This window comes from Grus americana, chromosome 2 (assembly GCF_028858705.1).
Source record: "Grus americana isolate bGruAme1 chromosome 2, bGruAme1.mat, whole genome shotgun sequence".
Lineage (NCBI taxonomy): Eukaryota > Metazoa > Chordata > Aves > Gruiformes > Gruidae > Grus > Grus americana.
The window spans coordinates 50,919,267-50,934,884 of NC_072853.1; the positions used below are offsets into that span (position 1 = coordinate 50,919,267).

A 15,618-nucleotide genomic window follows, 5' to 3' on the forward strand; every position below is an offset into this window, starting at 1 on the left:
AAGACACAAAAGAGTATTCTCTTGTGCGTACTTGCAAACTATTAATTTTATTGGGCTACATCTGTTGCTGATTGTTGGTGAAGAAAGTAGTGGCTTTATTGAATGACAGTCTGTATCAGTATGTCTTTTTTAAAACAAAGGAAAGAAGACAACTTTTTAAAAAGAAAAAAGCCTATCAGCTTACTCAGAATATCAGCTTTTTGCATCTCAGACCTGCCAAGTCATGCTCTACTGCCTGTGCTTTGATGCCACGTCATCTGCAAAATTATCAGCGCAGTCTTGATCATAATTTCTCCTTAATGTCCATAGGCACACAGCTGCTCCAATACTGACATGCTGAATGTTAGGATGCCTCTTGATGGGTTAGCAGCTCGCTGACTTCAGAGGGTCTCAGGTTGGCAGCTGCCTTAGATTTTCAGTGCAATGTAAGGAGACAGAAAGAGGTGGGAATGCCGACAGAAAGTTCAGTTGGTGATACAGTCATCCCCAGATTCCTGAGCACTGCTTGGCATATACCCTTGCACTGCTCAGAGGCTCAGGATCAGGCCCTGGGATAGAAAGACAGAAAGAAGTGTATTTGCTCGTTAGATCCCAAATCAAATTCATGGTACTTAAAGCTCTTTGTAGTCATAAACTATGTAAACCTGATACGAAGTAATTGAGAGAAAATGAATACACAGCCACATGCTGCCAGGTTTTAGTCACTTTTCTGACAGGTACCTCTCTTCAGTACTGAGTTCCAAAGACCTAGAGAGATTTAAAGTATTAGAGAGCTCGAAGGGAAGAGATGAAATTTTTAAATGTTGCAAGATGTTCTTTCTGTGTGGGAATGTGAGACATTGCAAGCTAATGCACTTCATCAGCCAGGGGAAGGAAAGGTTTGTAACTAAGAGACATTGAAGACAGACATTATTAAATGCAGAATCCAGAATGTAACAGTGAAAGACAGAACAGCAGAGCGGACTTCAAGCAGAGTAGAGAAGGAAGGACTTCTAGAATGAACATTTGTATTTCTGCCTCAATGCATTTTGTGTATTAAAGCAATAAGTAACCATAATGAAAGAAATTAGAAAAAGTAATCTTTTTCTCCATTTTTTGTTTTGTGTACCTTATGGGATTGATACCATATTCTGTCTCTAGGCATGTGCACTCGGACCCTGTTAAACTTAAGACTCTACTCAACAAAAGCAGAAGAACGGAAAAATCCTCATAAAATCATTATGGACACATTTTTAAAAGCAATCAAGAAATACTAATTAAAGGGTGTTGTGTGAGCAATGAGAAGAGTTAGCAATTAGTCAGTTCAAAAAAAATGCAAGATGACAGTGCCCCATAAGCAAGATAAATAGCTAACTATGCAGAGAAACTGGGTAACATATGCTTAGTTTTTTTAGAGCTTAAGGTTGACAAAATAAGCATCCAGGAAGATAGAAAAGAAATCCTCAATTAAGGTACTGTCAAAAAAAATCTGAGCTATGATGAAAAATGGCTAAATGGACAAATAAACTGGGACCGTGGTTGCTCTTGTGCCTCATGCAGGGCCAAGCACAGTGCAAATGCTTAATAAAATAATGATGTAAAAAATCAGCTGGCAGCACTAGGAGTTAGCACTGGCAAGTTACTGTAGTTAGTGTGCAAGTTTTAACTTGGTTTTGCATATGATTTGTTGGAAGCTATTCACTTCATCTTGTTGCGTTACCTTTCTGTTGTTTTAATTGGTTGAATTAACTCCACCCCAGATTTAATGTGAGGGAAACTCTGATTGAATGCTTGATCTGGGAGAGGGGAATTAGAGGATGTGGGAGGTGTGGCATCACTCTCCTTCGGCAGCAGCAGGTTGTCTCGGCTGTGTCATTGATCCATGCCCTTGGTCTGTGCAGAAACGGAGTGGAAGAAGCCTCGGAAGTCCCCTGTACTGGTGTGACAAGGGTAAACAGTGCACTTGGGTGCAAACTTGAGGTTATTGGGAGGTTAACAGGTACACGTCAAAGCTGGTTTTGGTAGTGCATGCAAGAGATCTGAAAAGAGTAGAGAATAAACTAGGGGTGCCTGCAAGCCCAGATGCAAAAGAGGTAATGGAGACATGGTGCATATAAAGACATATTTATGGTTCTCATATAGGAAACAAGTATTCAGTTAAAAGGGGGATATAGGAGATCTAGAAATGGTGTATGTAATCAAGGAAACCAATACTGTGGAAAAAAATGCTTTGTTGTGGAGCTTGTGGCATATCCTCCCCATGGAGAAGAATGAAGTATGGATTAGGTGTAATATAATGGAAGATAGCTTAGAAAAAGTGACTTACAAACACAGAAAAATATCCATCCCAAAATTCTCAGAGAAAGGAACTGAAGATAAAAGGAAACATTAAGCAGATAAATTTACAGTCTTTTATGAAGAGGTATCAACAGCCTGGGAAAAGGCTACTAAACAGACATTAACCAGGGGATGTAAGGATTATGCATGAAATTACTGGTTTGTGAGCTTGATTTGAACAGTGAGGAACATGAGAGAAAGGCTTATCAAAGGCATGATAGAAGAACACCTAGAAAGTTTGGATTTAATGAAGGATAGAGGACAAAGATTGACAAAGGGAGGATCATGCTTAAAATTTTCAGTAAAGAGTATTTTGAGAGAGTAGCCACAAGTGCTGACAGAGAAGCCTATAAACATGATTTACCAGGATTTTAGCAAAGCTTTTGAAACAGTATAGCACAAAAGACTAATCTGTTGGGTGAATAAATATGGCATAGGGAGAGATACTTTGTTTGATTAAAAAAGAAAAGAAACACTAACTTGGGTATGGGAAGTACAGGAGTCTTGTGAATTAAAGCAGGTTAGGTTGTAGGGGTGTGAGTAATGGAAAGCCTTAAGAATCATTATTTGCACCAATTTTGTTGAATTTATGCAGCATATCAGTAGTCTGGAAGAAAGAGTAAGTAGTAAGGTGATGAAACTCCCTGATAGTACAAAACTGAAGAAATGTCAGAACAAAATAGGAAGGTGATAAAATTCTGAATGACTTTGACAAGGAGGTGGAGCATGGGCAGATAAGTAGCATATGCGGTTCATTTTCAAGTAATATAATGAGGCTAGGGAATAGAAAAAGAAGAATGTATGGATACCTCGACAGTCACAGGGCACAGAAGGCTACATAGAAGGATCTTCTACACACATCTGAAGCACTTCTGAATAGAACTGTAAATCCTCTAGTAAGAGTCTTTATTAGGTGTTTTACTTTGTTTATAAAAGCGAATAAAATTCTGGACACAGAACTGAAGTACTGATTGAAAGACCATATTCTTGGGTCATTTATGAAAGGAGCAAAGCCTCATTTGACATGACACGGACACTTTGGGCACCTCTATAGAAAGGAAATTCTGAAAACTGCGAAGTGACAAGTGAGGATCAGGACAATAATTAAAGGTCTAGGTGGCATTAATTATTCAAAAGGTTAGAGAGACACATGCATATGCTCTGCACGGATTGAAGGCCCAATCCAAAGCTCATTAAATGTAGTCACAGAGAAGCTTTGCATGCCGGAAGGCTTTAAATTGATTCTGAAAACAGGGATGCAAACAAGCAGGAATACAAGAGGCAACCGGATTGCCCAGTGCTCTTGTGAGACACCTGGTCCAAGCAGTTACTCTTCTACGACAATTTTGAATGACTTGGGCCTCAGATTTACGCTTAGCATGTAGGAAGCAAATTGGCACTTAGGTTCTTGACAGGAGGAGGTTTAGTGAAGGATTGTGGGCTTGTTTGTTGAAGAGTTTTTGTGAAAAGATGAGGCCACAATAAGAAATAAAAGGGAAAAGTTAAACCACTTTCTTAGTCCCATCTGATAATGTATGTGTCACTCTCCTCTGGAACAAATCTTTGGAAGTTTTGCAACAAGGCACAGTTTAGAGTGCAGTACGGCTTCTCCAGATACCATACTGGTCCTGCCTGACTCCATATGGAAATGCACTGGTAAGGGTCTTCTGTGGCCCACCTTTGCTGGTACAAAATTACCCTGTAACAGGAAATGTGCATCAGCTTGTTTTTGTGTTTGGAGGGGAGAATGAGAATGTGTCATGTTTCTGTCTCTCGCAGGAGACCGACAGGTGTCCTCTGGGAAATGCAGCAGTGGCAGGTTAGGGAGTAACTTTCATCATTGTGTGTCCACCCTTTGTCATTGTATGGAGCCCTGGGCTGGGAGCTGGAGCAGCAAGGCCAGGGTGCCCGCTCTGTCTGTCCCGCTCAGTGCTCCCTAGGAGGCACAGGTCACTTGGGCAGAGGGGCCCGGAGCTCGGCCAGGGATGCTCGCTGCAAACGGCTGCGGCAAGGATGGCTGTCACAGCCCCACACTTCTTTCTGTGTGGAGCCATCTTGTATCGCAAAAGGCTGGAGACACTCGAGAGAGATTCAAATGCCTCCTTGAGTCACAACCCAATTTTTCTTCTGTGCTGTGTGACACAAGTGCCACAAGGCTTCTTCCCCAGCTAATCAAGCCAAGGGACATGGAGCTGCAATACCCCAGAGCTCGTTTTGGTCTTATTCCCCCAAGTTTCCCCTTTGTGGGACCCTGGAGTGAGGAGGGGCTGGGTGTCCCCCTGGATCTCACCCCAGCAGGGAATTGGGACCAGCCCTGAAGCACATCAGGACCCAGGAGCTCCTGTGAGCAGTTACGAGTCCCGTGGTTCTGACAAAGCTTGTGAGACTAAGATGTAACTTGCAGTGAAAAAGGACTTCCTTAGAATGCCAAACATATGGAAATAAGTGTGTGGGGTTTGTTCAGCATGGTGTGAAAATGACTGGGTTTGATCACTTTGAAAATCTAAGAGTAAATGGAATTTACAGAGTTTGCTTTTAAAATAAAAACTTAACCATGCACAAGTTTAGACACTTTGAGATGACTGTGTGTTGAGCTAATAGAAGTTGATGTCAACATTTTAGAATATGTTTGGAAACAAAAAAGAATTAGCGTTTGATCAAGCAGCAGTCACAAAAGCAGTCTTCCCTTCATGATAAAAAGAAAACCTCTGTGTGTGATTCTGCAAATATGTCAGATCATTTTGAAGAGGCTAGTAAGTGCTAGTAAATTATTATTTTGTTGGTGTTGTCAAATGAGGTTATTTTTTGGCATTAGACTTCAAAAAAACCCCAACCTTTGTATGTGTTGTCATTACATACATCAGTCATAATTTTGCCAACAATTCTTGACATGCACTCTGCGTTTCTGTGCTAACAAGAGAAAAGACCAGCCATTAAGTTTATGTTTCTTTGTTTTTGAACAAAGTCACATATCAGGAATAATGCTAGGGGTATGCTAATAAACAATATATAGTGCCAGTCATCAGGGAGTAAGAAATATTTTCTAACTAGTTCTAAAGGGAAACAATGTTTAAAAAAAAGGGAGAGTGATTGTTATTTATGCAATATTGTTGTTCTATATGTCAGCATCAAAAAGCATCTTGTAAAGAGCTTAGCATAATAAATCTGTGATCGTGACTGTCATTATTTAGAGGTCTTTGATAGATCTAGATGTAGTGCAGTAAGGTTAAATTTACCAACATATAATAGACTGAATCTGAATTTCTACCAACATTACCAGTATTGTTACAACAACAAAAAACAGAAAAAGTGGTGTATCTTTCAAAACAGCAGGCTTTACAAATCGTAACTGTAAAACTAAGTCAAAACAGATTTGTTTTCTGGGGGCCCGTTGATTTTGTTTGTCTACATAAGGTTTTAACTTGGTTACATTTCAGAAAATTAAAGTTGATTTAAATGAAAAACAGGAAAAAAAGGCTTATGATTGTTTCCACCGAGAAGCAACGCAGCACATTTTGTTATTGTCATCAAGAAAATTAAAATAGCCTCTGTGTATGAGAAGCAATGGGAGATTTGTAAAGAGGAGCCCACAGGAACACTTAATTTCAGAGTTGACTTTGATTAGTCACTAATTTTTCAGTTAACTTGGTAAGACAAAATGACATATGTTGAAAAAATCTTTATATTCCTGCCTACAGGCTTGAAGTGGAAAGATATTTAATGAATGGGCACTTTATCAGTCTGGGACAGGGCATCTAAAATTAGATGCTGATAACAAATCCAGCAAGTCTTTAATAATGTTCAGAGTCAGGAAAAATAAACAACTTTTTTTTTTTTAAATATAATCGATAAAACCAGCTGCATAACACTCTTCAGGAGTTAAATATATACAAGACAGGCTGTATTTTCGATGCACATTATCCAGTGAAGAGTACTTCTTCCTCAACTAATATATATGAACTCTGCAATTTACTACATCTGTGCCAGCATTTTGTAACTTCATATTCCTTAAAAAATATGTGCTTTTCCTTTTTTTTCTTTTTTTTTTTGTTTTCCTTTTTGCTGATGTAGGCAAGGTGTCTGTGGCTGTACAGAAAGATACATGTCTCTTGAGTTACTGCCTTGATGTGGCAGTTCAGGGCTTACCTTGCATTCATTGCATCTTCAAAACAGCACTTGAGCTCTCCAGGACTGTTACCTCAGGACTTGAGTCCTTGATACTACAATTATGCAGTTGAATAATTTTATGAATGTGACTTGTCTCATTAGATGCCTGGATAACTGCAGATTTTAAGTCTTATGATGAAAACCCAAAATCTTACTTTTAAATATACTCTTAGTTATCACTTTTAAAACAATGCTTTCCAATATCAAATCTCTGGCCAATTCAGGTCAAGAAAAATAAGAAGAGAAAATAAAATCACATTCTCAGGATGTTGAAATGTCTTGGACGAGTGATATAGTTTGTAGAGAAGTGAAATAGCAGATCTTTTTTGAAAGACACCAAGACACAAATGAAAAACTTTTCCCGTGCACCAAAGAGAGCAGAGCAATGCATTTCCTTGTTTATAATGACATTTGATCTGTATACACCATGATTTTTAAGTGAAGTCAGGCCCAATCTAATGTGGCCAGAAGGATTGCTCTCTGGCTATTTTCCAGCCAACCTTCCCAGTTTTACTACAGGCTTGCCAATAGATATTGAAGCAACTGCTCGGATGCAGTAACCATCTCTCCAGACTAGCAGGGATTTTTCCTTCCTTGAAAGATGGCAACCTGATGGACCATTTAAAATCTGTGGTGCAGAGGAGATTCTGCAGCGCAGTTGAGAATGAGGGAAAAGCAGGTTTCTGATTTCTGTGCTCTGTTCCTGCCTTCTCCTTAGTTCTGTAGCGGGCCTAATCCATTGGTATAAAATGAAGGATTCGTGTTGAGTTTAGTGTCGTTTGGATCACATCCCACATATCCTCATTGCGTTTTGCCTTCCATGAATATGAAGCTGGTGTTTTAGCAATACCGGTCTGTCCATGGAGTTAGGAAGGTGAAAAATAAACAATCTCTACAGAGTTTCAGGAAACTCAGATAAAAGGTACTACAGAACTGCAGAGTGTTATTTTTAATACTAATAATTAAGCCTTAATGAAAACACTGCTGGAGAGCTTTAAATGACCACTTTGAACTCAGTATTTTGAGTTATAATGAAATGGTTCCAATTGTATGTTTCAGTAAATTTTATCTACCCTTGTTTCTTTAGAAGAAGACCTACCAGTGCATCAAATGTCAGATGGTTTTCTACAATGAATGGGATATCCAAGTTCATGTTGCAAACCACATGATTGGTAAGTGAAGCACTAAAAGTTCTCAAAGACAGATAGCCATTTCTCTTACTCATGATCATCATTGCTGCTAAAATTAAACAGAGTTAAGGAGAAATTAATTGTTCATCCATCAATGATTAACCCAGGCATGATTGATTTTTTTATTCATATTATTAGACTTGATAAAGCATTAGCATATTTTATTTTCTGCAAGGGCTAGTTTAGACTTCTGCAGAGAATTATATATCCACTGCCAGTCAAAACACAGGTGATTAGCAAATTAAACTTCTAATCATTTTTGCATTATTGAAAACAAACTAACAGGAATGGTTAATGAACTGGATGTTAGCTTTCCATAGAGTTTTAGACAGGTTTTAATTTCAGAAGTTATTATGGTAATGACACTACTGTGTACTTCTCAAGCACCTTGGTACCAAAATCAAAACTGGCGAGTTTTTGTCATTAGGAAACATAAATAATTCAAATGGCCATAAAATAGTATTGTTTGTTGTGTTTGAGCAGTCTGGAAAAAAATCCTGAGTGTATCCGTATACAATTAAATACTATCATTTATTTGAAAAAATAAGGAATTGTAGTATTCGGTAATGGAGTCTGCTCTTTAAGGTACAAGCATTTTAAAAAGTCTTTTAGGATTCCTGAATCCAAGCCTGGTTTGATGTTTACAAGGCTGTTACAGTTGTAAATTGGAATAAAACAAAAGCTGCTTTTTCTTTGATATTCATATTTTCCTATTATTTGCTTATTCCCTTAGGATTACCCATAATGTTTCCAATTTGGTAACCACTCAGTAATAGCACTAAGAGTTCTATCAGCCAATTAAATTTATCAAGCACATCATTTGCCCACTAATAAGATAACATTGCCAGGGTTGTCTCGGTTTGTTTTTAGCCTCTTTTCCAAATTTCACATTTCAAGACGGAGATGGATACCATTGATTTTATACTCCTGCTTCCCTTACGCAGTTTTTCTTGCTATGATAATAGAAAAGCATGTAAAGCACAGACCAAACGATATGGTATAGAAGCCAGTAACTACATATCCAACGGAAGAGAATTTGCTGGTTTTTTTTTTTTTTTCATTTTATAATTTAAAAATACTTAGTTTGATGCTCTTTTTTTTTTCCTTTCAAGATAACGTGCAGATTTCTTCCATAAGCACTAGTAATTTGGCTGCACTGTATAAGAAAGTTACCTGCCAAAACTTAATAGCCCATTATTCTGAGTGCTTTTAAGTATTAACTTTTAATATGTTTAGAGCATGAACATTTTATGTACTTCTGATAAAAATGAATAAACGCAAATTACAAGCAGGCTTTGTAAGGGAGCAAAGCGATTTGCCTGTTGGATTAAGTCTTAGTTTTGATATTTTGTGTCTTTGGGGAGGAGATAATTTGAACTGCCTCACAGTATTCAATCTGGGTCAGTAACGTGGAATTTAGAAGTAGGTTATTACCAACAACAGAAGTCACCATTTCTGCTGTTTTCTTTGAATCCAGTGTTTGACATATTCTTAATTGTAGCATATAGTGACACTGAAACGTGACAGGGAGTTTGGACACTGTGGGTAAGGGATGATGCTGGAATGGCAGAGTGGTGTGTTTGCTTGCCACCCACTTCCCAAGTGCCTCCCATTTTCAGGATAGGAGCCCACTTCTTTCATGAAATACTCAGATTTTCTTTTTTTTTTTTCCTCCCTGTATTTTCTGGATGAGTTTTAGTAAAGGGTGAGAATGGGAGGAGAGAAAGGAGGAGGGAGTCAGTAAAGCAGGACAAATCCAGTTAGCTTGCTCCAGCCTGCAGATCTGAAAAGACTGAGATTTTCTTAAACTGAGCTATTAACTGCCTATGTTTTATTTCTAAAAGCTGGAAGAGGTTGAATGAGAAAGAATCTTTTAAAAAATATTTAATTGTTTTGTCTATGTTGTATCTAATCATGCATGATATTGCTTCATGACATAACCATAGTGACACAGATTTAAACGTGCTTAATATAAAATCTTCCCAGTGAAATAAAGAAGGAGCTTGCAAAACATGCAGGGAGATTTGCCGGTCATGCTTGTGGTAATCTGTGTTCAGTGGAAGATTCTTATCTGCGCTGCCAGACTTAACAGTGCAGTTCCTAATGATGTAGCCTCCATTAAGCAAATGCAAGGGTATTTTGTGTTGGGATGGAGTGAAAGGAATATCAACGTTCTGGAGAGTTTTGAATGTGACCTCAGAATCGAAGCACAGGGAAAAATAATTTCTGATCTCCAATTCTGTTAGCCTTCTCGCCACTAATTGGATTTTTCCTTAGCTATCTTTCTAATTTCACTCTCCGTCCTCCCCTTTAATTTATATCATTGTTCACAGGCCTTTTTCCAAGACCATATTCTGTCTAGAGAAAAAGGTTCAAGGGGTGGCATCAAGCTATTTAAAACTGGCCTTAGTTTATGTGCGTCTGTAGGTAGGCTTACAGTATTCATATATAATAGAGAAAACATGCATGCAAACACAGTTGTGTGAATATATAGAATACATAACCCATATATATCTCCATAGATATCTGCATGCATATTAATATGTAGATTGAAAAATATATCAGATGAAACAAGTGAATATTGACTTGTTGACACAGCACATTTACCAAACAAAAAACTCTTGTTTCCTAAACACGTTGGTCCCTCCCTTTTTTTACATGTATCTGATAAAATATGTCTTCCTGTCCTGCTTTCCCAGTAGGAGACTGGCAGAATGAGATGTAGTGTCTCCGCTCCTCTGGGGAAGGGAATCTGAGAAAGCTTCAGGAAGAGATAGAGAAAAAAAAGAAGGACTTTAAATATGAGAGAGAGGGAAGGTAATCTGGGAAGGCAGGTATTAAGAGTCAAATGGTGTGATAATCCCCAGATCCGGTTGGATGGGGTTTTGGGCAACGTGGTCTAGTGGAGGGTCTCCCTGCCCATGGCAGGGGGATTGGAACTAGATGATCTTTGAGGTCCCTTCCAACCCAAACCATACTATGATTCTGTATGATTCTATGATCAAATGTAGGGGCAATAAATGCCTCTACAGACATCATCACACAGCGTCAGGAACTGTTACTTCCTCTCATAGTAAAATGCTAGCACTATCTGTGTTGTGGTTATCAATGGATGTGGTGTCTTCTTAGCTGAAGGACTCCATAATCATAATTTAGGGAAAAGAGAAAGAGGGAGGCAGCTGGGACATGGGACAAAAAAGAAGGTGGAAAGTCATCTGCCAAACTCCACTCAGAAATGGGTGGGAACCACTGATGGAGATACATGCTCAGCCAGCTGAGGGAAACAGTTGCTGCTCACCATCTTTTTAGCAGTTTGGGAGCCTAGAAAAGTTGATGGTCTCTCATGTAATTCCTGTGCCCCTTGAACATGATCCCGGGATGTAAACTGAGTTCATGTTGCTAACATCCACAGAAAGAAGTTGCATTATGGAAGGTCACTGAGGCAAAGATATGTTTATAAAACCCCAGTGTGAAACTTAGACTTTTAAATAAGGCAACCGGAATTACTTTGTTGGCTAAAATAGCTCCACTGAGGGTAGGTATTTTTAGGTTGTGTGTATGTGTGTGTTTTTCTCTAATCAAATATAATCTCAACTAGACATTTAGCAGGGGAAGAGGGATTAGAGACTATTTGAAAAGCCTCTTACTCTTCTTTGTTAGGAGGGTATATAGTGTTTTTACAGATTTTATTACACGTTTCAATCAATTCAACAAGAGGGATTATGCCACCTAATGGAAAATAAAATCTGCAGATGGCCCAGTGAAGTGTAACCTTAAGTATCTTTGACAACAATACAATTTACATTCATTATTATACAAGTTATATATTAAAAAGGTGTCATAGGGATGGCTTTCCTCAGTAACTACATGTTCGAGAACTTCCCATTTTAAAACTGTTCTGCAGCCTTTAATCAAGTCTTCCCCGCGTATTTGTGATGGGACACGGCAATAAGCCTTTTCCATTGAATAGCTGAGGACAAAGAGGCGAAGAAGTGGAATTCCTTGCTTGTGTTAAGTGAGTAGAAGTTCAAGAGTTCTGACTGCCAGATCTGTCTGCACATTTCTAGATGCTGTGCTTCGTCAAGCAACGCCTGTGTTTGCTTAAACTACACACTGATTCAAGCTTAGGCTAGGGGATGCCAGTGGATGGGAAGCGAGGCAAACTGTGGGCTTTTTTAAATAGGCCCTCTGTTTCGGCATTATTTTGGACCTAGATGCAAGCATGTACTTTTGTTTGGATAATTGTGAGGATGATTGCCAAATGAAAACATGTTTGTCAGTGTGTGTATTGAAATTTGTTGGTAAAACAATTTCTCAGCTTTTGAGTGGGAAAGGAGGAAACGTAAATCCAGGCGTTTCATATGGGTTTAGGAAGTGCTGGCATAAATGATAATTCTTCAGCTGCCTTCTTTCTTTTACCTTTCCCTCCGGGTGGAATATGTAGCATTTTTAGCAGCTTTCTTTGAGAAAATTCTATTTCTGTGTGTATGGTGTCTGTGGAAAAAAGGGAGGCTTTCTGGCATCCCTTTGTTTTCATCACATAGTTTACAGTTGGCATTTGACCTGAGAGGGTAGGAAGAGAGTCTGCCATTGTTTGTGTTCTGTTTGCTGCACTCCGCTGCTCCTCCTATTATTTTCCCTGTTATTTTAAGCAGACAAGCAAAACATTGTTTTTTCTTCCACTGATTCCTTTACATCTGTAGTATCTGATGCAGTTCAGTGTAAATAGACTAAACAGTTGCCAGAACAGTTGCCTAGGATTTTGCACACATGCACATACAGCGTGCTCAGAACTGGGGGACTTCAGACATGTTTAACTCAGAAAAGGAATTACTCCATATAAAATTATGAGACTCAACAGCAGTAGTGTAAATTTGTAAGTGCTCTGAGTAAAGTGCTGTTAGCCATGAGATAATGTAAAGAGATGACATTGCCAAGAACTATTTATGAAGAGCTTAATTTTTTTCACTCTGATAATTCTTGACCAATAATTACCAGCTTCTAATTATCTATTTTAGTTAGAAAGAAATCTCTATCACTATGGAGGTTGGCATTGCAACTAGCGCATAAATCCCCAAAGAGGTAAATGTGTTCCAAACAGCCACAAACAACTGTCTCATGAAACATAGTGAGCAAATTGCGAGCCGCTGGCTGTGCACAACAGAGCAGCACATTTACCATTGAGGACTGATCAGGCTGACAAAGAGAATGATAAAAGAGGGAAACAGCCACAATCTTTGCAGTTTGCTGCTACTTTTCCTGATGGAGAAAGCAAGCCCCAGTGTCATAGCAAGAGCCACTACCCCTCTGAAAAGTCGGGGTGGGGGGGGAAGGGTGCGACGGTCGGGATTCAGTACCTTTTTGCAGCCCTACTTTTGAAAATATTTATCTAGATTGTTTCTGATAAGTAAACAGGCTTTTCTTTTTTTAACCTTTTCAGTGTCATGTATAAAAACGTTTTGTGAAGTCTGTTGTGATGAGGGAGGGAAGCTTGGTTTCGAGGGGAGGATGTTATGTAGCATTGAGCGAGGTAGCAGGTGTGAGCAGGAGGAGGAAATGAAGGGAAAGAAAAAAAGATGCCGAGCACCAAAGTTAGGAAGCAAATGGGAAAACAGGATGAAGCAACCCTGTAGTTGACAAGAAGAATTCTACTTTACACCGGCAAATACTTCATTAAGCCCCAAGTAAACAAATCTATGCTGGAGCAATTGTAGTTTAAAAAGAAGAGTACATAGAAAATGGGATCTAACATTTTAATTTCTTTGCAAAGAAATTTTACAGCTGTGTTTTACAATAACGAGTAGTGTGTAACCATTAGAAGACGTAAAGACACATTTTAGTGCAACTCATGATTTTTTATTTTTTCAGTGACAGTGATATAAGTATATAATATGTATATATGCTTGTGTGTTGTGTGGATATGCATGTTTGCATTATGCATGTATTAACTGCGTGCATAATAAACCTATAAAAATAAATCATCTTATTTGCCTCACATTTGTGCAGTGTGCATTACGGTACGTGTGGACAACATCACTGATGTCAAGACAAAGGACATACCTCAATCGGCTTTCTGGAGCCCGTGAAAATTTTAGTCCGGTTATAATAGCATGTGGCATTCACACATTCTGTTATTTGTCTAATGCCTGAGGTCATTAAAACCCATGATTTTCCTTTCACATATGCAGAAAACTGTGCTGGGCAACTAAGATTTGTTACACCATGTTGCCCTCAAGTAACACATCTTCAGAATGTCAGTTTAATTGCTGTACAGTAAAACTGATGTTGTGGAGTCTCTCTTACCCAAGGTTTAGGAGAAAAAGTATCCGATGATACACATCTACACACTAGAGGAGGAAGGAGGTAGAGACGTACTTTTGTCGGTCATCTTTCATGGATTCCTAGGTCATAAGAAATGGAAATTGCTGATTTATAGTGAAGAAACAGATCATACCCTCTTAGAATCAGAAAATCGTTTGGATGCCTGGGAACCTCCTATTTACAGGCAGAGCTGGTGAGAAGTTGTCCAAAAGTTAGAGGAAACTTGGTCACCTTGACTGCAAAATGAGGAGATGTAATTGAAATACCCAGAAAAAAACAGCATTTGGTGTTAAATCTGAGAAAACGTAGGTTTATTTTGTGAGGAGCTGGGTTACAAAATAGAGGAAATCTGGGCCGTTTAATACTAACAGGAAGCTACTCTCCTGTGGGCAATGCTGGCTTATTTGAAAAGCCCATAAAGGGTTTCTGCATGGACCATACAAAAGGGATACTTTCTCTTTAATAGCCATCTGTACAGGAGAGATGAGAAGTGGGCCAGGTCATCTCTCCTCAGCTGTCATGATATTAACGTAGGTAATGGAGCAAGCTCTGCGTTCTGCTGGGTGTTGTTTTTCATAGATGTTCATCGATTTACACAGATAATTCTATTTATTTCTTAGAGTTGGTCCAAGCAAACCGGGCAGAATAACAAACACCAAAGCATTTCAAATGACTTTATCTTTGTTGTTTTGTAATGTAACTTTTGTCTAAAAAATGGTGTCACACCTACTGTGCAGATGGCTGCATGATTTGTAAACCAGCCAAAACATTTAAACAAATGTGTGATCTGGGGATAGATTAAATAAAGGATAAAATGGAGTGTGGACCACAAATTCTAATAATCAGATGATTTTAAGTTGTGTGTAGTGTGGAGCGATGGTAGCAGCGATAGCAGGGAATGCTTGCCAATGACAGCAAGGTGCCTTACAGATCTCAGGATGGAGCCTGTGGCCTAGTAGGCCTCAGTTTGAGAGCTGCACATTTGCTGTACAGCTGGCAGCTCTGTATGGGGACATCAGATAAAACTTATGTAAAATGAAGTGTTATTGCTTAGTATGAAATTGTGCAGAGAGGGAATTTGCAGACAGTAACTGAAAACAGAATTCATGGTACCAATGAAGCAGACTGTAAATATGAAGAGGCTTTAATTATCTGCGCAATTTAACAAAAAATTCAAGATGCGTTCGAAAGCGGTGAAGGCAGCTGTAAACATGGTAGAGTGGCACCCTTCACTCGTATGCATGACACCTATTTGGGGTGGAGGCGCCCTGCCACCCCCTCGCCCCCGGGCACAAGCCTTCGCCCACCGAGAGCCATGGGGCTCTGCTTAGAGCTGGCACGTTGTTTTGGGGGCTGGAAGCAGGAGCAGTTGCTGGATTTTTGAGACAGCTTTTAGGAAAGACCATCCCGGCCTATGAAATCACAAATGGTTCAGTCAGGAAACAGTGCGCAAACATCTAGAAACCACCCCCCACTTTTTTTTTTTTTTTTGGAGGGGGGGCACCTTGGACTCAAAAAATTCTAATAAAATAGAATGGAAATGTCTTATTGTTATATAATATCAGTAGTAGTAATAATAGTGATGATAATGCCACTAAAAGAAGCATTTTAAAAATGTCCCCAA

General features: G+C 39.0%; 1 protein-coding gene across 12 annotated transcripts in view; it reads left to right on the plus strand.

The window, feature by feature from the left end:
* Window positions 1-15,618, plus strand: part of ZNF521 (zinc finger protein 521) — a 234,830-nt gene that overhangs the window by 107,706 nt on the left and 111,506 nt on the right. For all 12 annotated transcript variants that reach the window (XM_054815762.1, XM_054815763.1, XM_054815764.1 and 9 more), the window contains one exon: window positions 7,571-7,655. In XM_054815762.1, the coding sequence (XP_054671737.1) occupies window positions 7,571-7,655 (85 nt within the window). The remainder of the gene's footprint in view (window positions 1-7,570; window positions 7,656-15,618) is intronic.